The sequence below is a fragment of the Salvia splendens genome, chromosome 6 (assembly GCF_004379255.2).
Source record: "Salvia splendens isolate huo1 chromosome 6, SspV2, whole genome shotgun sequence".
Lineage (NCBI taxonomy): Eukaryota > Viridiplantae > Streptophyta > Magnoliopsida > Lamiales > Lamiaceae > Salvia > Salvia splendens.
The window spans coordinates 14,115,240-14,137,900 of record NC_056037.1 but is presented as its reverse complement, the minus strand read 5'-3'; the positions used below and the strand labels follow the sequence as shown (position 1 = coordinate 14,137,900).

The following is a 22,661-nucleotide window of genomic DNA, read 5'->3' as shown; positions in this document are numbered from 1 at the left end:
AAAGTAAATAAAGATGAATAAAAATAAAAAGAAAATGAAGGAAAAGAAGCATACCTGCTGCGTTTTATGTTGTGGGTTGTGCGTTTAATGCACCGTATATCCTGCTGTGCTAAAGAGCACAGCAGAGGATCTAGTTCCATATTTATCGGCTTGCAATTATTTAATTCAATTGGATAAAAACACCTCATTGTCTTAATATTTAGAGATTGGGAAACTCACTTGGAACTGGATTGAGAGCCTCAGTCTGGAAATTAATCCAAAAGACATGTTATTTGTGTGTTTTACAATAAAAAATTATTCATTTTAATCTTTTTTACCAAGGAGTTTTGATATTAATTATTACTCCTTCCGTACCTCAATAATATGCACTCTTTTTTTTAGTCCGTCCCATAAGAATATGCACTTTCTAATTTTATAAAGTATTTTCGCTCTAATGAGGTGGAACTCATTTTCCACTGACAATACTTTATTTATTTTTTCTCTCAACTTCTCTCTTACTTCACCAATTTTACATTAAAACTCGTACCGATCCTAAAATACATATTCTTTGGGGACGGAAGGAGTAGTACTATAACTAGTACTAGTACTATTAGGTAACAAAACTAGTCACTATAATTGTGTGGTCAAAACCCATATAAAGATAGTCAAGAGAAGTATGATGGCAACCACCCTCCTAGCCTAAAAAAATATAGTAATTCCTTTTGGGGGTTATGAAAGTATGAATAATTGCATTTTTTATTATAAACAATAATATTAATACACATAATTAAGCATGAGAAATATTGATATTATATATTATATGAGTGTGGACTCTTATGAGAATGCAATCACACATTTATTCATAATATTTGCCATTTTTATTTAGCCACGCCATGCATACATCTTCATTCTTCAAGGGAATATGTGTGATATATTATACTAGTACAAACTATATACTTGGCCACTCCATGTTTTTTTGGCATATAAAAGGACTGAATGATCCTATTCTTTTATTTGCGACTTCATTAGAGCATCTCCAATGGCGGACGTCCGGTCGGACATCCGGTCGGACGTCGCGAAGGGCGACCGGGACGTCCGCCATTGTGGCGTTTAGGGTCGGATACAGACGTCCCGTGAGGACGTCGGGTGTCCTCGGACGTCCCGGCGACGGGCGGGCGGACGTCCGCCACTGTGGCAAGGGTCGGACGTCCCGGTCGGACGTCCGGAAATTATTATTTAAAAAAAACTCTATATATACGGCTCGTTGAACTTCATTTCATTTTGCTTTCCCGTATTCCGTGTCAAAATTATATTTTCGTTTTTACGTAATTAAATTATTGTGATTTTTTTTTATTGCTGGGTGTCCTAGTGGGAAGGGCGATGGGAAGGGCGGATTGTGCAGGGGATGTCCTAGTGACGTGGCAGTGGAATGGGAAGTCCTAGTGACGTGGCAGGAGGTGTTTTTGGGATGTCTTAGTGGATGTCCGCCCACTGGAGATGCTCTTAATGCCTTGTTGGAAAGGAGTTATACCATTTGTTCCCACTAAGTTTTTAGAGTCCCCACTAACATCCTTTGCATGCCAAAACAGTGTTTGAAAAAATAGTTTTTAAGTTGGTAGGCCTTCTAATTAAGTTTGAAATAATTTTGAGCTTGTAGGATGCTTATTAAAATTGTGGTTGTAAGTTTAATATAAGTAATTAAGTCAACAAATTTGCACATAGACAAATTAATGCCTAATTGTTAAGTTAGTTGATTGTCAATCGAATTTCTACAACTTTTTGACAAGTAAGTTAATCATATTAGTAATAAATTGTATAAAAGGGAAAAATGCTTCCAACCAATGAAAGTGTTAAACATAGTATCACAAACAATATAGTCTGTATACAACCTAACATAACATCGTACGGAAGAATTAAGGGGTATTCCAGCCAAGACAAGAATAAGAGTATACTACAAAGCAGTGGCGACGGACGAATCACAATAAAGGACATACACAAGACAAATGAAAGTTGATCTGAAAGGAGACGACTTACACCACAAATGTGTAGCACCCAATGTACCCAACTCCTTCAGCCTCTCTATCTCTTGCATTGCTCTAATTTTCTACTATTTGCCTAAATGAAAAGGGAAAGTCCCGACACCAAGCATACACCAATGCTTATAATGAAGCAAAAAACAACAAAAGTTTTAACTGATAGTATATGTTAGAAGATAAATATTACAATGAATCAATTAAGGATCATCATTGTAAAAATACTTCTGTTAAAGGAGGATTACTACATAATGAGAATAACACCTTAAAGTAAATAACCTTGTCTGTCCATGTTCACAATACCGATTAACATGGTATCAAGAGCAAGATTTTTTTACTTATAGAATCTCATCATCTATACCTTTCCCAGTCCTTTTGAAACCAAAGCATGTGAAATCCACAAACAAAAACATGTTAGAATGAGAAGAACCCAAACCGATTGTTACTAGTATAATCGAAAGAGTTTGCGAGGAAAATTTCATGCGCAATAGTTTGGCCATGTCAAACCCAAGTTCACTGTCTCCACTAGGTATCGTAGCTCGATGTGGGTTGAACTGATGGAGAAAGCCATCATCGGCAAGGGAATGATCTCCTAAATCACCGGGGAACCATCTCCCCATCGAGGACAAATCCGACCTTTGCACGACGACAACATGCAAATCATTGTATTTTCACGTTGTTGGTTCAAAACATTGACGCCAAACTTGTAAGCTGAGTCTCTCAACCGCAACAACCAAAGACGTGTGGAAGAGTATGGTCGTAACGTACTCTAGTGGTGGAGATAAGATCCAAGTCTACGACCTCCATCGACAAGCGAGCACCCTGAACGGTAATCCGCCGGAAAATAATTCCAATAATGGATGATACGAATTTAAAACTTAGTATGGTAAAAATGGATATAGTATCAGATAAAATGATAAAGAAATACGAGAACACTTAGAGCATCTCCAATGGCAGACGTCCGGTCGGACATCCGCGACGGGCAACCGGGACGTCCGCCATTGTGGCGTGGCAAGTCGGATACGGACGTCCCGTAAGGACGTCGGATGTCCTCGGACGTGCGGGCGACGGGCGGGTGGACGTCCGCCATTGTGGCGTGGGTCGGACGTCCGGTATTTAATTTTTTTTTAAAACTCTATATATATGGCTCGTTGAACTTCACGGGGACGACAGGGGCGGCACGGGCGACGAGGACAACGCGGAGTGAGCCAAGAATGTATGACTGTGTTTTTTCGTTTTATTACTATGTAATTTTTTTCGAAGCATGTATTTTTTTAATGAAGTTGTTAATTTTTCCCGTTCGTATTCGTGTTGAAATTTTATTTCCGTAAACGTAAATTGCTTTATTTGTGAATTTGTGATTTTTTTTATTGCGGGAAGTCCTAGTGGGAAGGGCGGATTGTGCAGGGGAAGTCCTAGTGACGTGGCAGTGGGATGAGAAGTCATAGTGATGTGGTAGGATGTGTTTTTGGGAAGTCCTAGTGGATGTCCGAGTGGGACATCCGGGCATTGAAGATGCTCTTAGTATGGTAAAAATGGATATAGTATCAGATAAAATGATAAAGAAATATGAGAACATTTCTTTACATAAACACTACGTATAAGAATAATTTTAATAGATGAATCAAAATTAACATATAAAATTACTAGTAACACCATCCGCAACGCGATCACTAAACCGTCCCTTAACCGTCACTTAAATTACTATTTACGGGCCCCACTGTACTTTTTTACTCCATCCCTTAACTAAGGGACGGAACCTGCAACCCTCCGTCCCTTAACCGTCCCTTAAATTACTATTCATTCAATTTAATTTTTTATTTTTATTTCCAACCAAATTCAATTAAAAAAAACACACTTCATTAAAATAAAATAAAATTACAACATAAAAAAATACAACTTAAAATTCAAAAAATAAAAAAGACATAATTAAAATCCTAAAAAAATAAAAATGACATAATTTAAAATACAATTTTACATAAAATAAAAAAAAACTACTCCGCTGGTGAATCATCCCCCGGAGGCGGTGGAGGTGCACTGAAGCCGTGAGGAGGCGGAATGCCAAGTTGTGCCGCCATAAACGCAACTCCGTTAAGCCAGGCTTGGTATTGAGCGGACGTAAAGTGGGAAGTGTCCGCCATTGTGGCGGTCATGTACATGGCCATAAGGGAGTTGGGGGTCCCCCCGAGCCCGCCTGGCTTGATTCGGCTCTGCCCCTCCTCCCTCTAGCCACCTTCGCCGCATTTCTCCCTTGCGGCCGACGGCGCCCACGGGAGGATCCCCGTGCATCGTCTGCCGAGGTCTCAACCTCCTGCGAGGCAAACTCTTGTGGCCCGCTGCGCGAACCGCCCTCACCAAGCGAGTATTGGCCACTCACCGTGTGCTTCGTGCGCTTCGACGTCGAGCCTGTGCTTGACCGCACACCGCCGGCCCACCTTTCCTCGTCCTTGACGACCTCTCAAACATCGACATATTTGAATTGTTTGCCGGTGTCGTCGAAGTAGACCCACAAAGCCGACCTCAGAATGTCGGCTCCCGTGGCTCCGCTTTGGTAATGAGCTGCTTCATTCTTGTGGATGGCGCATAATCGTTTGACCTCTCTGTCGACTCGGTCAAAGTGAGCGCGAAACATCTTATATGTGCGACGTCGGGTCTTTTTCGGCTTAATCTTGTGGTAGGCCTTGGTGACCTTTTCCCAGAAGCACTTCCCGGGTTGTTGATTCCCGACGATGGGATCGTACGAGACGCTGATCCAGGCATTGTACACCGCCAGCGTTTCTTTGGGGCCGTACGGATGCCGACCTAGATCCTCCTCTTCGCCCGCCTCGGCCTTCTTCCGGAGTGGGTTGAACCGGATAATCCTCCCGAATCTGGGATAATCCCTGCGAATACCGCGGGGCGGAGGGACGGGCGTATGCATCAACATCAAAATTGGGTGGTTGGTACCCCCCGGCGTCGACGAACCCTGGGTGCCCGACGTCGACAAACCGGAACCACCCAATGTGTTGTACATGCTCCCCCAGTCGCCGAACGCGTTGAGATCCCACCCGCCGGAGCCGCCACCACCGGAGTTTCTGTCGCCGGACATTTTGTGATGAGATGTTAGATGAAAATTGGAAAAGAAATGGAGATGATTTGGGAAGAATAGATGTGTAGTTGTGTGTGAAATGATGATGAATTAGAAGTATTTATAAAGTAAAAAATAAAAAAAAGAAAAACGGCTATTAACGGTAATATTATTGTTTCAGATTTTTTATTATTATTATTTTTATTTAATTTCAATTTTTTAAAAAAATTGAATTATTGCGTTAGCGTGACGATGCCCACTCGCCATCGCGGGACGGCGAGTGAGCGTCACGCATGGCCTGGGAGCGCGCCACGTCGCCTCGGCGCGTGGCGAGCCGTCTCGCGTTTCGTTGCGGCAGAACGGGACGGGTGACGGGCTGGGGACGAGACGGGGCACGGCAACGCGTCACGCCACCGTCCCGTCCCTGAGTGACGGGATACGGGCCACCCGCGTGACGCGTTGCTGGTGGCCTAATACTCTCCCCCGTCTCTTATTAATTTCACTCATATTTTTATTATAAAACTAAATATAAACGTGAGACCTCTATTCCACTAACTTTTTATATTCAATTTCTTTTATATACTAATTTCTTAACTTTCTCAAATTTATTTCTTAAAATCTATGCCGGAATCAAAGTGGATAACTATTTGGAGACGGATGGAGTAGTAATTAGAGCATGCACATCGGTGCTCGTTGCGACGAGCACCCGCCGTGCCGTTGGCGCAGCGCAGGCCTGCTCGCCGCTGTGCTATGGCCAGCGGCCCAGCCCTGCTATGCATCAAACACAGCCGTGCCGCTGAGCAGGCTGACGTGGCGCTCCATGATTGGCCAACGGATTAGCCGTTGGCATTTTACTTTAAAAAATGAAAATAATATAAAAAAATTCGGATTCCCAAAAAGATGGCTGTTTTTTGTAATTTTTTTGATTTTTAAAAAAAAGAATTTAATCCCAAAATCATCTATAAATACACACATTCATCATCCATTTTAACATCAAATTATCTCTTAATTCATCACCTACATCTTCCTCTCTCACTCAAACACTCTCTAAGGACCGAGGGCGGCTAACTTTCACGACGAGGATGAAGCAGGAAGCTCAACCGCAAGGTCTCCCCCACGCCGAGGTGTGGGTACGACGGTGCGCGAGAGGATCGAAACAAGACACACAATGCGCGAGACCAAAATCCACATTGAGCTACAAGAAGACATAATCCAACACATTTGGGTGAAATTCGGGCATGAGTAGTGGTTTTTTTAATTTTATGATTTTAAATATCTAATTTTTATTTTTTTAGTATTTTGTAATATTATTTCGGATATTTTTAATGTATTTTAATATTGTGGAAATGTTTTTATTTAAATTGAATAATAGAATTGTGGGACCCTTGAGCATGCTCTTGCGGAAGAGCATGGATGTGAGTGTTGTGCTCTTGCGGAAGAGCATGGAGTAAAAGTGGGTCCGGGCACACTTCCATGCTCTTAGCATCCGTAATAGGAGTGGACTAGCAATAGCCAAGCTAAAAACTCCTTCTGCCACATCATCAGCCATTCCCACAACTTAGCCACTGCCCTAGCAAAGCAACAACTTAGCAATAGCCTAGCCAATGCCCTAGCCCTCACAAGAAAAAACTCCAAAAACAACGAAATCAATTGGAGAAAAAACTTAGAAACAAAAAGAAATGGGAAAGAATATTTTAGAAAAAATTTAAAATAAAAAATCGGCTAGCGATCGGCTAGCCGTGCTCGTCCACGCCCTAGCTCTAGGGTGTTGGTTTTTCGTCCACTCGGCTAGCCTACTGCAATAGCGAACTAGTCGAGAGCACTAGCCACACGCTGATGGTTAGGACGTCAGTTAGTCCTCTATTGTGGATGCTCCTAGTTTCACAAGTTTTAGGGCGTCGGTTAGCCCTAGCCGCACTAAAATAAATCCTGGGTAGATAATTTAAAGAGCAAATGAGCATCTCCCTCCCAAATTCACCTTAAACCCTATTCTTCTGCACACTCACACCTCTCTACGTCTACTCTACTCTTCCACCTCGGTGCCGCATTTTAGCTTCCGATTTTCTTCAATCAGAGGCGGCGGCGGGAATGGCGACCAGTAACCGCTGGCGAATGGCCGGTATGGAGGTCCCGCTGCTCAGCACTGACTCAATCGAATGGCGTCAACTCTCCGTTCCCTCCACATCTACATATACAGCCAACAGCGACGACTCTATTGCCAAAGACTTCGCCTCTTCCTGCGCCGTTGGAAATCCCCCTTCCTATTTCCTCTGGTTCTGCAATTAACCCACTCTCTCTCGAGCACTACTGTTTTTTGTTAACGTGGCCTAGGTTTATGCATTCAACTACGATTTTGGTTTATTGCTTTTATTCATCGATCGCGTTTTTGCAGTGTTTCTTATTCTCTGACTTTGTATTGCAGGAAAACCAGTAGGACTAAGGCACACGTGCTGGAGATTCTACAACTTCAAGATACACCAACTATAGGGCTGCGGCTTGTATTTTCTGATTCTCTTTTTCCGTTTGCTTTCATCTGCAAATCACGCGAGGTGTGCTTGGCTTTGAACTGACTACTTAACCTTCCCCACTCCCTTAGTATATAGGCTATGCCATTAATACTGTCTTTTGCATGTAGACCAATGTTGCTTCTGGGGATTGTTTGGTGCTCTATGCTTTGACGATCTCAGGGGTTGCTTATGTCATCAGATTGAAGAGCAATTTTGACTATGGAACTTCTTCTGTTGTCCCCGCTAGTGAGGTTCTCGAGTATAATACACACGTTCAACCTCATAGTGGGGCAATAACCACTGTTGCAGCGTCAGAAGGATGCTTGCTCATCGGAAGGAGTGATGGATCTATTAGCTGCTTTCAGCTTGGCATACTTGATCCCAGCACTCCAGGTCCATAAGTTATATCCTTTTAAATGCTTGCTCAAGACATGTGTTTGCCACTCTCCTGCAGCTATTAAAATATTATGGACCATTCGATTCTCTTATATCTGATACTTTCTTCTTCCTTTCTGATATGCATTTAAGAAGTGCAAGTTAATGATTGCATGGTAGACCTATACCAAATTATTTAGTGTTCCGTAAAGTTAACTTGATTACATTTTGGTGCGGTGCTTTGCATTTCTAACGTTCTCAAAGTTCACATTTCTAAATGAATTGCATGGTGTAGAGTGTGGATTCCATTGCTTGTTGTTTAATTGATGAACCACTCTTAATTATTATTTTCCTGGTGTTTCTTATGATATAATTTGCAGGCTTTGTGTCTGAATTGCGAGACGATGCTGGATTTGGTCGGTTGTGGGGCATATTGTCAAGGTAAACTTTGCTTCTAATAAATGAAGTTTCATTCTGTCACTATCTTTACCTTTAATGCTCTCTGCGTTTTATTTCACATCAGAAAGGTCTTCATCAGTTTTATACAGAATCTAGGTCTTAAATAAGCACTTACTTTTTTCATGAAGACAGAGAGATGCACCCGGCGAAGAGGCTTTCTTTTAGTAGAACAAGTCCTGTTAGTTTTAGGTTATTAGTCACTATGACTACATTTCTTCTGAAATTCTATAAAAATCATAGTTGATATCTTTCCCGAGAAACTTCTTGTTGCTTTTTTGTGCTGATGGAAATATTGTGTTTGCTTTTTTCAACTTTTCTAATAAATTTTACTCCATGAGTTAAATCGAAGGTAGAAACATGATGCCAACGGAAATTTTTCTCTTATATTCATCTACTAATCAAAGCACCTATATATACACAAGAGTCCTTTGAACTAGTAAAGCGCTAAGTCACTAACTTGCTCTGCAATTTATACCAGATACTATAAAGTTATAAACTTCAATTTTAACATTATGAAAAACATGCTTTGTCAAATTAGATTTATAATCTGCTTGACATCTCCTAAGAATATGTGCACCTGAAATTCGTTCTGTAGTGAGACACTAAGTTGTGATCTGTGGACTCTTTTCTCTCTGTTTGCATTAGTTTGAGGTGGTGTCTTCAGCATCATAAGCTGGTGACCAAGACGGTAAATGTTGACCCAACCTGCTTACAAATTGCTGCTCTCCATTTCTCCCCTCATCTCTCTTGCAAACACATATTCTCTCCGTAATGAATTAATCTCCTCTATTTTCAACAAATAACTATGGATTAACTTAGATGCTTTGAACAAACTGAAGCCAGTTATATATGGTACTGAGTGTACCCTCTAACGCAGCCTTTTTATTTTCACCAAAAATTGTAATGTAGATACTTTGAACTCACTGAGCTGGGCATATCTACAGTACTAGGTGCTCCCTCATAATGTTGCCTTTCTTAACAAGCTACATGTAAAGCTGTCAATTTCTCAAATGAACCTTCTGTTTTACTTTACAGACCTTATGCCTCAGCTTTTAGTTTCTCGTGATGGTAATCCCATATTAGAATTCAAAACATGAAGTTCTATATTAATGAAAAAAGTCTTTTGTAAACCAACCTGGCAACCTACAGGTTTTTATGTGAAGAGGAATTTCCAGAGCTTCCTGCGTTTAAGAAGTTATATATTTTGTTTGGGTAATTGTATATTATGAATTCCAAAATGTCAATGTTAAAATTGATATGGACAGTTTAAATCCTGCAGATTGTCTTAAGCCTCTCCTCCCCTTTTTACTCCCATACAAATTGCTCCTAGATCTGTTTAATTATGAAGCACAAAACTGAAGGTAATGTAATCCAAACAATAAAGCTTGCTGGTGAAGACCAGTCAGATGGAAAGTTTTCTCGTAGGGAAAATTCTTATATGATTGATTAGAAATAGGGCCGTAGTTAAGGCTTTAAGCTAACTATGACATGTACTGGTATAAACATCTAATCTGAGTTACTTATAGATATTCACTGGCTCACTGCTTGGTGGGCTGCGATGTTGACATAATTATGAGCTGGTTGATTTCCTGCCTTTTTAACATTGTGCTCCGACCTATAGAAAAGAGATAGCTGGCTCCACATGTTTGGAGATGTGGATGAACTTTTAGTAATTTAAACTTAGGCCACACAGTGCCATAAGAGTTCAGCCTACGAGGAAAAGACTTATCCCACTTTTTGATTAATTGTGTATATGGTGCACTATAGAGTGGGACAGAGAAGGGCACTAGTAATTCTAGTTTTTGTTTAGAATCTTTTGATTACTTTTCCTTGAGTCGATTTTTTTCTTATGATTGGCTTGTTAACTTCTTGTACTACGTTATAATATATGGGTTTGTAAAAACTTACATCATTATTATTTTTTTTGTTGAACTTAATGTCAGAAATGCTGTTCCATATGTACTCCAGGGACATAAAAAACTGTGCCAGAGGCAACCACTCCTTTATAGAATAATGCTTTTTTGCTCTATCTTGTCTTCTCTTAGTCTCTTGTGATTTTTATTTCTCATACTATTTCATGAATATTTTTCGTGTAGGAGCCCTAACTTGGGTGCTGTAGTGGATTTAGTGGTTTCAGAGGTAAACCAGAGAAAGCTTCTCTTTGTACTTCATTCCGATAGTAGTTTTCGGGTATGGGACCTTCTTAGCCGCAGTAAAATTTTCAGTCATGCCACGCCAGTTCCAGCAAGCACAGGCAAGTATCCAACCTTAACTTTTATATCCTAATTGCAACTTGGTTTATTGTTATGACTTTATTTATGTTTCCATGCATGGTACAAAACTATAGCATTCATTGATCATTATAACATGCATTTATTCTTTTAGACATATTGTGGAGACTTAGATGCAGGCACCAGTTTTATTACTTGCTATAGAATTTGCATATTTGCCTCACTAGTCCAATTATTCATAGCCAAATTTCTAAGAACCATTTCTCTGAATTGTTTATTTTTTTTACAATCCGTTTATTCCTAATGCGCGTTTCATTCATCTAATACTTCCAGGTGCATTTGTTAGGTTGTGGGTGGGCGAAGCAAATATAGTCACATGGGTAATCCCTTTGGCAATGCTTCACGGACACAATTTGGTATGTGACAATTAGGAAGCACCTTTCTTTTTCTTGGCATATAAACCTGTCAAATACCAATAATATTCTATTTGTTCTTATTATGTCGCTCTGTTCTCTGATGTTTTCCTGCTTTCTACTCTGAACTTTATGCCCACAAAGTTAAGTATTTCCTAGTTACCTCATCTGACTTAGAAAATTTTCTGGTAATTCTGTAAGCAAACCATATAAAAATAACAACTTGATGATCACAAACATTTCTAGGATATGGATAATTTCAGATTTGTGGATTAATACTTGTTCATGTGGTAAAAGCTTGATATGGTATGACTCAAAATATCAGATTTGGTGCCGATGTTTTTTTTAAGTTGGTCACTACTCACATTATATGGAAAAAGATAGATACAGTTATTGTGGTTCCTCAATATAAGTTGTTACATTATACTTGAGGCCATACAGAAAGGGTCTTGAATAGAACAATTTTGGTTTCTTTATGTTAGTCTGTCCAACTTGATGTTTTACTATTCCCTTTGTCCCATTAAGCTTGGCAAAGCTTTCCATTTAGGGGTTTCCCATTTGTAATGGCCCAAACCCAAAGTGGAAACAAAAAGGTCCTAATATCCCCTTTTTAGTATTTAAATTTATGGTATTTAAATTTTCAATAATACATCTAGTAAGTGGATCCATATCGCTTTATTCCTTAACAAAGCATTCCTTAGCCTGATATTTCACACTATATGCGTCTTTTTTGGTTGTGTGGAGGATGATTGTTGCTTGTTTAGGAAAAAATGAATTATGCTTTTCTTTTTATAGTTTTATCTGATATTAGTGGGTGAATTTGTTTATGGAATGATTAATTAGACTGGGTGATCTATAGAATTTCTTTTGCACTTTAGTCATGCATGCAACAGTCCTGACATTTGTATATACTTGTTCATTTCTGTAAAAAAATGTAAAGGAAGTTGCTACAGAAACAATCTATCTATATGGACTTCGTCTTAATGTGGGAGAAAGGGCACGATTGTCATTGGAGCCTTCATCAAGAAGAATCTCCTTAGGAGAGGTAATTCAATGACTCACCTAATAGTATGCTGCTGTACTTTTACAGTCTTCCAATTGTTAAATAGTGGCTTACATCTATCTGCTTAATGATTTTTTTAAAGGTTGGACCAATTGATGTTAAACTTACTTCGGACAAAGTGTGGATTCTCAAGGAAGATGGGCTCATAATGCAAGAATTACATAGTAATGACTCCACCGAGTAAGTTCACTGAATGTTGCACTTTGTTACTGCTCTTCATTTTCTGTGTATTTTAAATGGATTGCATATTTTCTGCCGAGAATTTTTTCAAAATCAAATAGTTTGAGCATAGGTCCCTGCTTCGAAATGGTACAGCATTAGTTGCTGTTTTCTGGCCTTTGGGAATATTTGAATTAGTTGATTTTCTGTTTCTGGTATCCCTGGAGTTATATCTTCTTTTATCACCTAACCTTATTTGGACAGCTTTGATCAATCATTTCTCTTTCAAGTTTGACTTACAGAGACCTTAATTTTTAGGGGGTTAGCCCATTGCTATGCATTGCAAGAAAATTTGGTTGCTGACCTGCTATTTCAGAGTTCTAAACATTCTTCAGATGATCTTCTTTGGCTGGCCTATTCAGCATTTTCTTCAGCAGAGGTACATAATAATTACATTTGTACCTGTTTGTCTTTATAAATTATAACAAATCAATGGTAATCATATATCAAGTCCTAGTCTTTTCTGCCTTTATGAATAAATGAATATTGGGCATTCTTTGAGAAGCTTGCCCATACTTCATCAGAATATGTGAAATGCTAAGTGGTGAACTTGGTCACTGGTTGAAAACCGTTGTGCTGCCAGTTCATACTTCACAGTCTTGGTGTTCTTCTTGTATGCCTCTAGAAATTTAGTTTGTGATATACCTTAGGCATGTGCTGTTTGCTGGGTTTACCAAATTTGATGGACTGTGTAGGCTGAAATTAATCTGAATACAGTGTGGCGCTATGATTCGGAGGTTATGTGTATTATGATGAGAGTTTCATGAACAAAATAGTTATTTCATTTTGGAGTACGGCAGCAGAAAAACATTTTTTTGGTGCAAAATTAGCATACCAACATGTGAAACAATTTTGTATATGTCGTTATGTGACAATCTTGGTGCTATTTTGTATGTACAAGGAGTTATGTTGATGGCATTTCAGTCACAAGAAATAGAGAGATTAAGCATCCTAAAATTTGCCAAGCAACTTCATGTTTGATATTCTCGAGCTTCAAGATTATATATGTGCTGTTATATGTGAAACTACTGCATAACTGCAAGCTTGTTGGTAAATATTTCTTGATATGCAGGAGGAAATCGCACCATTTCTCTCTTCTGTGTTTTTCCAAGCATTGCTTTCTCCTGGGGTTCATTGCAATGCTGTTATCAGACAAACTTTAGTAGATTACCAGAAGCACTTCACTGATTCTGAGTTTGGTTCATTCACTGTTGAAGGTCTGAAGTGTGAGATTTTGTCGTTGATCGAACATCAGGTATATTAATACATTTCATGATAATCGGTGGTCCATTCATAACTCTATTTTTGTATCCCTCCTCTCCAAGACAAGTTTCTGCACCTTTGGTTTAGTGGAATTCACCCTTCAGTCTTTATTTCCTTAACCCTACTTTGGACCTTTGGAAGCCACATGCATGAATTGAATAGCTGCCTCTATAAGTATTAATTTTTTTTGCCTGTTTTTATTGGTTAAGCTCGAGTTAAAAAAAATTCTATTGGCCACTACCCATATAAACTACATATTTTGTTACTACAAGGGTCAACTTGAATGACACATGATGAATGGGCTGTCTGCCTCTATTGGCCACTGCCCGTATAAACTAGTACATATTTTGTAACTACAAGGGTAAACTTGAATGACACATGATGAATGTGCTGTCTGCCTCTATTGTCTTTTATTTACTTATCGTAAAAAGGATGAAAGTCAAGGATACTGATAATTGATGCATATCCTTGTGTAGGGTGGAAGTGGCAGTCCAGTTTCCATTCTTCAATTTTGGAAAGCTTTCTGCACCCGTTATGTGAATAATTGGTTTAAATACAATGCAGCATATGGTTTGGTCATGGATCCATCCACAGGTGCTTTTGTTATAGTTAGGAACTATACAATCTCTCTATGCCGTGGCTTGGAGGATGTGGAGCATATCATATATGGTAAGCCTGGCTTTTTTATCAGCGTCGAATTATTTGCTTGAGCTCTGCGACCTTGTAATCAAATCTATTTACTGCAAGTTAATCTAATGCATAATCTCCTTGACATATATGACTCCAGATTCTTTTGAGAACCAGAAAAAGTATATAGGCTGCGAGCTGGATGATTTGGGTGATGAGTTTGAAAGAAAAATTCTCTTTGAGTTTCTACAATGTGTTCAAAATGTGAGCCAGCAGTTGGGAAAAGCTTCATCAACTATATTTTGTGAATCACTTCTTAGAACACCTCATATATCTTTCGAGGAGGTTGTTACCCGTCTTCTAAAGATTCTAGAAACTGGATACAGTTCTTCAACTGCAGCAATTCTAATACCAGAACTTGGAGGTGATGCTGCCCTGGAAAAAGAATTGTCAAATCACAGAAACCTAAGAAAATTCTCCACAAATATGTTTTTGTCCTTTCATGAATTGTGCCATAAAGCTAACTCATGGAAAAAGGTTTTAGACGTGGTTGAGAGCTACTTAAAGTTTTTAGTGCCTCATAAAATTGTACTTAAATCAGATGCAGCTGGACCATTCCGTATAAATGGTTCTGCAATAGTGCAGTCCATGTCCCAAATTGCTAAAGTGATGTTTGATTCCGGGTTGGATATTTGTATGCTGCTAAGCTATATGTCTAGCATCAGTGGGCAGGTCAGTTTGCATTATATTGTACATATGGTATATTGCATTATTTCTGAAATAACTTTTGGTCATGTGTAAAAGAAATTATCGTATTTTTATTCAGCATTTGTGGTGTAGCTGCCTTCAAAAAGGTTATGGTTTCCCTGTTAACCTACCCTTTTAACTATTATGTTGTCACTAGACTCTTGATGAACAAGCCTTGAAATAGAAATAAAAATTTTGAAATACCTAGAAGGCTTTAAAGACCTTCTATTACCTGGATTCTTCATGTCCAGTTTTATTTTATTAGTTACAAGCTATTCTTTTGGTACATTTCCTTAATGAAGAACACAATGTTAATTTCTGGCCTATGAAATTATAACTCTGTCCTGTAAATGGCTACATTAGTGGGATCAATTTCCCTTCCATTTGTATTCTGTTCCTTTGCACAAAATATCATGGATTATAGATGCCTCATTTCCTCTGTCTGAATTATTTTTTTGCTACACAAGTTTCTGACATTATTGGCATGCATTATTTGTTAAATGATGATGGTTGTGTCTTAATTTGATTTGCTTTAACAATTCATTTACAGTTTAGTGCAATGTAATAATATTAAGCAATATCTGCCATCTCTCCAGAGCTCCCTTTTGATGTTGAAATTTTTTGCTATCCATGTGATTTGCTCTTTTTTAGTTCAATGGAATAATAATTAAGCAATGTGATTTGCATTAACAATTCATTTACAGTTTTTATAACTATTGGTCATGCATATGTTTAAGTGGTGCTTTCTTAGTGGTGAGAGCCTCTATTAGAATGGAACTAGTGTGTCCACCCCACCCTACCGCACCTGATTTTTTCTCAATAGTTCTGTTTTGGGAGGTTTAACTGTTTGTATAAACCATTTCTAAAACTTTAGTTACAGTTCCCTTTTTCGGTAAGAAACATAAGTTTGGTTAGAGCTTACAGCTCAATATGATTTCAGTGAAGCAACTTAATTCCCTTTCTTATGCAGCTTAAAATGTCATATGGTGACGTTTCACGGATTAAAGTAGAGTTAATACCAATGATTCAAGAAATTACGACAGAATGGCATATTATCCATTACTTGGGGACCACACCATGTGAATCACATTCACCGGCAATTGAAGATTTCAGTCATAAGCTTTCATCCTTACAAATTGGTAGGATCAAATCAGATGTGAATTCACTTTCTGTTGCTCCCTTTGCTTCTAGATTACCATTTGTAAACTGATGATTAGACATCAGCATTAGATATTAATGCGCTTCATCACTATAGTTTTATTTTACTAGTTTAAGGTGAGAGCTATGTGTAATTAGTTGGCCTAACTTCTGTTAATGGTCTCTCTCTCTCTCTCTCTGTGTCATCAGATTGCAGTGGGGATAAAAGATTGTGGAATGCAAAGCTTGGGAATTTTGAATTTTCATTGGCACATATCCTACTATTGAGCATGCAAGGTTCCTCCGGAGAATTTGGAAAGCTCTTTTTCAGTCAACTTCCAAATCCTATCACCTTGGTTACTTTAAGTAGAGGGCTTATCAGCTGGATAATTTGGGGAAGAAGTGGCGAAGAATCTTCTGTATTTTTCAGCAATTCAACTGAACTTGCACTGATATTACTTAGGAACAATCAGTATAGTGCTACTGAGGTTTATTTCTTTTATCCCTAATCTCCTGTACTCTCGTGTTGGATTTCGGAAGGATTCCTGAGATGATGCCTTACTTTTGCTAGTATTTGCTCACTTTGGTGGATACGTATTCACGCAAGGAGAAAAGTTTTGGAAGTCTTCAAGCTATGAATGCCAAATTGGCTTTGTTGTCCCATCTTCTTGGATGTTGTCTAGTTGTTCAGACACAATATGGACTGCATGGACCAGTTAAGGATAGGAAAATTGCAGAAGCGCTTCCCTGCTTTTTCAGGTATCAGATGATTTTACCGCTATAGGTCCGTGTCTTTTTGAAATGAATTAATATGTTAGGGTGATGGAAAATGATTGGAGGAAACTATAATTCACTTCTATGAATCGCCTCTCCTTTGCACACCTGGACATTTTATGTAATTTATTGCTTGTACCTTTCTGATTGTCCATGTGGGACTTACTGTTCACAAGGGTGGCCTAGTGATTGTTTTTTCTTGTTCTTGTTTTTGATGTATTTTGTGTATTTAAGCATTTTTTTGGTTCAAGTGACATGTTGCTTTAGCCAGATAGCTGTCAAACCTTCCTACACTTAATGATTCTTATTATGTTTGTTGTTCAGAGCTGCATCAATAGAAAGATCTTCAGAGGCTATACAAAGTCTGCCACCTGAAGCAGGATGGTTCAAAGTTGATTTCAGTTACGTTAGCAGTTAAAAGAGTCTTATTGTGAACATTCCATAGCCCCCCTGGCTTCTTGCTTCTTTGATTCATGTAGTTTATAATTTCTCTCTTGCAGGCAGTCCCCCCTCAACTGCAGCATGGAAGCTTCACTATTATCAATGGGTGATGCAGCTCTTTGAACAATATAATTTGAGTGAAGCTGCTTGCCAATTTGCTCTGGCTGCACTTGAACAAGTTGATGAATCTCTTGGCAATGAGGGTAGCACCTCTAATGGGAACCTTGGTGAATCAGTGACTACTGTCAAGGGGAGACTTTGGGCTAATGTTTTTAAATTGACGTTGGATCTTAATAACTACCATGATGCATATTGTGCTATAATTTCAAATCCAGATGAGGAAAGCAAGATCATCTGTTTGAGGCGTTTCGTTATAGTTCTTTATGAGCGTGGTGCTATAAAGGTTTTCTGTCTATTTCTCATCTGTCACTCTATCTTTCCCACTCTCTCTATTTCATTCTGTTCTTTTCTTGGTCGACTACCTTCCTTCCATGTGTTTCCTGCTTAATTGGTATTGAAGCAATCTAGCATTGAAGTTGAACCAGTTAATGTAATAGACTAAACCCAGTTTAGGATTTTGTCTTCTGTTATTAAGTGTTGTGCTTGTGATGGTGAAACCTATTGCCTCATGTATGAATTGTGTTGCTTTAGTTCCTTTTTTTTCCAGTAAGGTTACATGATACTGAGAATTTTTAATGCGATGGAGCTAAGCTAGCAAATTTTCTTTTGTTCCCTCTCCTTTTCATCTATTTCATTTCTTCCCATCTTATTTTGAGTAAGTGATCTTGAGGTGGATGTGTATGTTCAAATGCTTTCACATATAACTGTTTGCTGTTCTTTTATTCCTTGCAGATACTGTGTAATGGCCAGTTGCCACTGATTGGTTTAGTGGAGAAAGTAGAGCGAGAGCTTGCCTGGAAGGTTCGCTATTTTGATTGACAAGTGAACTGGAATATTTTATTCTAGAATACCTTGTATCTCAATGTTATTAATTATTTTCCTTCGCAGGCAGCGCGTTCTGATATCTCAGCAAAGCCAAACCCTTTCAAATTACTTTATGCATTTGAGGTGCATAGGCATAACTGGCGAAGAGCCGCAAGTTACATTTACCGTTATTCTGTGCGTTTGAGAGCCGAAGCAGCAGTAAAAGATCATCAACTCAGGTCTTTTACTCTGCAAGAGAGGCTGAATGGGCTTGCTGCTGCTATCAATGCCCTCCAACTTGTTCATCCATCATATGCTTGGATTGATGCCCCTGTGGATGACATCTCTTATGATAAAGAAATCTATCCTAATAAAAAGGCTAGAATAACCATGCCAGAACAATGTAGATCATCATCTAAAATGAGTCCTTATAAAAAAACTGAGGCTGGGTTGGATCAATGGATTTGGGGTGAATAAATCCGAATTTGAACTGATCTATGGAGCTTGATTATATAATTTCATGTTGAGTGGATTTCAAAATCCCTCAAGCCACCTTTTGGCCTTTTTTGAGCCAACTGATATGATTTGTCCCTCAAATCCAGATCCTACACGTCCTAAAAATCTTTGATTATTGTGATATGTGATTATTGTCCTATATTCCTTTCTGTTTCAGCTCTCACTGGTGATTCTCTGCCTCAAAAGCTTCCATCTTATTTAGATATTGAGAAACTTGAAAAGGAGTTTGTCCTTGCATCGGCGGAATACCTGCTTTCTTTGGCAAACATCAAGTGGAGCTTTACTGGTATTACAATGCAAAGCCTATTCACTGTTACTTTTACCGTAGACTTGAATTTGATTATTTTAAAGTATTTTCTGCTGCTAAATACTTAGCTAAGTGGTCTCATATTCTGTCTATGGATTACGTCAAGTCTAGATCTGCTCAGACATCTTCTCATTTCCGTGTCCTCTATCTTGATAATTTTCATTCAGGAACTGATAAACCATCAGCCGACCTTATTGATCTTTTGGTGGAATCAAGCTCATATGACATGGCGTTTACGGTGATCCTCAAATTCTGGAAGGGTTCTGGTCTTAAAAGGTTATGCACTGCTTCCTAATAACTTTTTGCCCTAGAAACTGTTAGCCACATGAATGTTTCCAGCGTGTTGGTTTTCAAAATATAAATGTTTCAGGGAGCTTGAAAGGGTATTTATCACAATGGCACTGAAATGCTGCCCAAGCAGGCTAGGTGCCTCATTGCCCGGGTACGTAAATGTATTGTTGCTATATGCTCCATCCGTACCTTCAAACATTGCCCATTTTGTCATTTTAGTTTGTCCCCCCAATACACTTCCCAATGCCCATTCCATTTTTGATATGTATCCTCCACCACCCTTATTTTTCTCCTCATTATATCAACTTATTTACATAAAAACCAAGTATGGCCCACATTATTACGTAATATTTACAATTAAATACAATACCCCTAAAATAAATGTGGGCCCCTTTTTTTACTCATCTACACACTTACCTAACATTTATTGGTGAAAAGAAATGGGTAATGTTTTAAAAGATGGAGGGAGTATATGATTTAAATCTTATTTTCTCATTTGACCAGTAGTGAAGATGATATTTGAATTATTATCACTTAAGCCATTGAATGTAGATAACCTTTTGAGGTTTCTAAAGCTATATATCATTATATCCATTCAAGTATTCAACTAGAAAAATTCTTGTTTTTTTCTCAGGAAAGATCGTAAACAATATGGTTTGCTGTTGACTTCATCAGAAGATGAGCTTGTACATGACTCGCTTGATGCAGCTGCGGCATCCCAACAATTTGTCGGAAGTAGCCACTGGGGAACACTGGAACACTATCTTGTCCGTACTGCCTATTTTTTTCGTTATGCTATATATTATGTTGTCATATTGATGGTTTACCCCTAATTGATACATTCTTAGTTTATATATACTTCTCCAGACAATATTACATGATCTGCCATGTTCTTTTACTGTGTGGTTCTGCGTCCTGTTGGGATGGTTTGTTAACACATTCATTGTATTTTTGGGTCATATTTGTAGGCTTCTAGTGATTTCAGCAAAACTAAAGAATTTTATTACTCCCTCCGTTCCACTTTAGGAGTCCCGGTTTACCATTTTAGTCAGTCCCACATTACGAGTCCCAGTTTCCATAAATGGTAATAGGCCCCACATTCCACTAACCTCATTTCACTCATATTTTATTATAAAACTAATATGTAAAAATGAACCCACATTTTAGTATATCAAACTCTTCAAGATGAGAGTAGTTTCCTAATGCTGTCATGCAATGGTGAAAGAGGTTAAAAGTAGTTTTGATTTATGGTTTCCTGCAATCTCCTGTGGGAATGTCTAACAAAATCCATACTGTACTTCTTATGTCTCTTATATTTTGTTTGTTCCTTCATTGCAAATCTCAGTTCACTTATTCATTGTTCTTTAAATTTGTTGATATATCTTAAAGTAGGTAAGAATGAGGTGGGGGGTTGTGTTCTATCTGAATTTATAAATTAGCTTGCTCCTATCCAGCTATCTCTGTTGGTTTGAAGTTCTAGATAACTTACTTGGGTCCTGTATTGCAGGATAAGTACAGGGCATCTCATCCCAGATTGCCATTAATTGTTGCTGGAACTCTACTTTCAGCTGATTCCCAAATTGACTTACCACTATGGTTGGTCCGACATTTTAAGGTAAATATTGTACAAACTTCCTGCATTTTGAACAATTTTTTTGTGATCTGCATTCTAATAACAAGTATGTTTAAGAAATTATGGCTTTTGAATTGTGCTTCACCTTTCTCAGAGCTAACTTCGTAATGTTGGGATCGTTGGATAAGTTTGTGATTCTCTATCAATCCAACTGTTTTGGCATGCATCATTCTTTCGTAATTTGTCATTGATTGAAATTGAACAGGGTGATCGCAGTGAAAGTGGTTTTGGCATGACTGGAAATGAATCAAATCCAGCATCTCTATTTCGCCTGTATGTTGATCACGGAAGACACACAGATGCTACCAATTTGCTGATCGAATACATGGAAAACTTGGCATCTATTGTAAGTTTATCCAAACTGGCTGATTCATTATGGTGTCTACTATTGTTTTGAAATGCATGATCTACGTACAAAATTATATGGTACCTTATTATAATTGTCTGTCGGAGGCTAAGATTGTCCTGTGTTGATTCATCATGGTGTCTACTGTTGTTTCAATAGCCTTTCTTGTTGCCAAGAAGTGAATTGGTTTTTTGCAATTATCTGCAGCGACCAGCTGATATTATCCATCGTAAAAAGCCTTTTGCTGTTTGGTTTCCATATACTTATGTGGAACGCCTATGGGGCATGTTGGAGGAGTCAATACAAATGGGCCACAGAAGCAACCAGTGTGAAAAGCTGAAAAAATTATTGCATGGGGCTTTGTCAAGCCATCTAAATCTCGTAAGTTAATCTCTGTTGGCTCTTGTTTTCATTTTGCAGTTGAGCGACACATGCGCTAATAAATTATTTTCCTTTTCTTACTGGGACATTTACAGCTGAAAGTGGAGTCGGATGATGTTAAATCTTGTTCAAGCTAGTGCTAGATCGTGTAAAACTTTTGGGCTTACCAAACAATATCTTGCTCTTCCAACTTCGGCACTTCTAAGCTCCAAATACTCACTCAGGTTGGTAACAAAAAAATTTCAAAGCGATATCTAATTATCGGCCTATTTCATTAACTAGTCGACTGGTTTCTGGTGGTTTGCCCTGTTTATAAAATATGCATCTTTTTCATGTCTCTCAGTGCTGCCCAAGTGGGAAAAAATTATTGCTCATCCTTGATGTTGCTCAATGCGATGTCAGATTAGTCGTATCATTATGTAAACTCCGAAACTGTATATACTTTTTTTTTATGAAACGCAGCTGGCTGAAATATCTCTTCTTTCTCCCCCTTTACAACATTTCTTGGGATGTTGCGTTGCTAATATATGTACTTAAGTTTATGTCATATAATGTGTATTTTACCTTTTTCAAAAGTAAACCTCAAATAAATGGTGCCATACATCTGAGGTCTGAGGATGCCCAAGAATCAAATACTATAAAATCTCAAATGGTGATGATGGTATGTAGTGACAATTTACTAAAAAAAGCAGTTGAATGACGAGTGTTGAAACCTCAGGTTTACACAGTAAAGCTAGACGTCTCCAAACCGAACCGGCCCGGATGAACCGGCCCGGAACCGTCGCCGGCGGTTCCGAACCGGAACCGGAACCGTCACCGGCGGTTCGAACTGGCACCGGAACCGCTGGAACCGCCGGTTCCGGTTCCGGTTCCTCATTTTATGCAAACCGTAACCGGCGGGTCGGAACCGGCGGTTCCGGCGAAACCG

General features: G+C 38.7%; 1 protein-coding gene across 4 annotated transcripts; it reads left to right on the top strand.

Annotated features, from left to right (window-relative positions):
* Positions 1–7,027: 7,027 nt before the first annotated feature.
* Positions 7,028–22,280, top strand: LOC121807480 (nuclear pore complex protein NUP160-like). 4 transcript variants are annotated; one of them, XR_006051824.1, is made up of 28 exons: positions 7,028–7,352; positions 7,502–7,628; positions 7,715–7,979; positions 8,342–8,402; positions 10,517–10,674; positions 10,985–11,067; positions 12,005–12,109; positions 12,210–12,307; positions 12,605–12,725; positions 13,419–13,601; positions 14,086–14,278; positions 14,397–14,968; positions 15,954–16,122; positions 16,331–16,608; positions 16,692–16,879; positions 17,219–17,295; positions 17,395–17,738; positions 18,188–18,256; positions 18,344–18,662; positions 18,933–19,061; positions 19,250–19,358; positions 19,453–19,524; positions 20,008–20,140; positions 20,881–20,988; positions 21,212–21,352; positions 21,560–21,733; positions 21,829–21,957; positions 22,077–22,280. XR_006051824.1 is itself a non-coding variant. In XM_042207718.1 (27 exons), the coding sequence occupies exons 1-27, from the start codon at positions 7,168–7,170 to the stop codon at positions 21,868–21,870; spliced, it is 4,503 nt and encodes a 1,500-aa protein (XP_042063652.1). In that variant the 5' UTR covers positions 7,028–7,167; the 3' UTR covers positions 21,871–22,280. The 4 variants fall into 4 exon arrangements, 3 of the variants coding, with proteins under 3 accessions (XP_042063652.1, XP_042063653.1, XP_042063654.1); XM_042207718.1 differs by having other exon boundaries at positions 21,829–22,280; XM_042207719.1 differs by having other exon boundaries at positions 7,217–7,410; positions 21,829–22,280.
* The last annotated feature ends 381 nt before the right edge of the window (positions 22,281–22,661 follow it).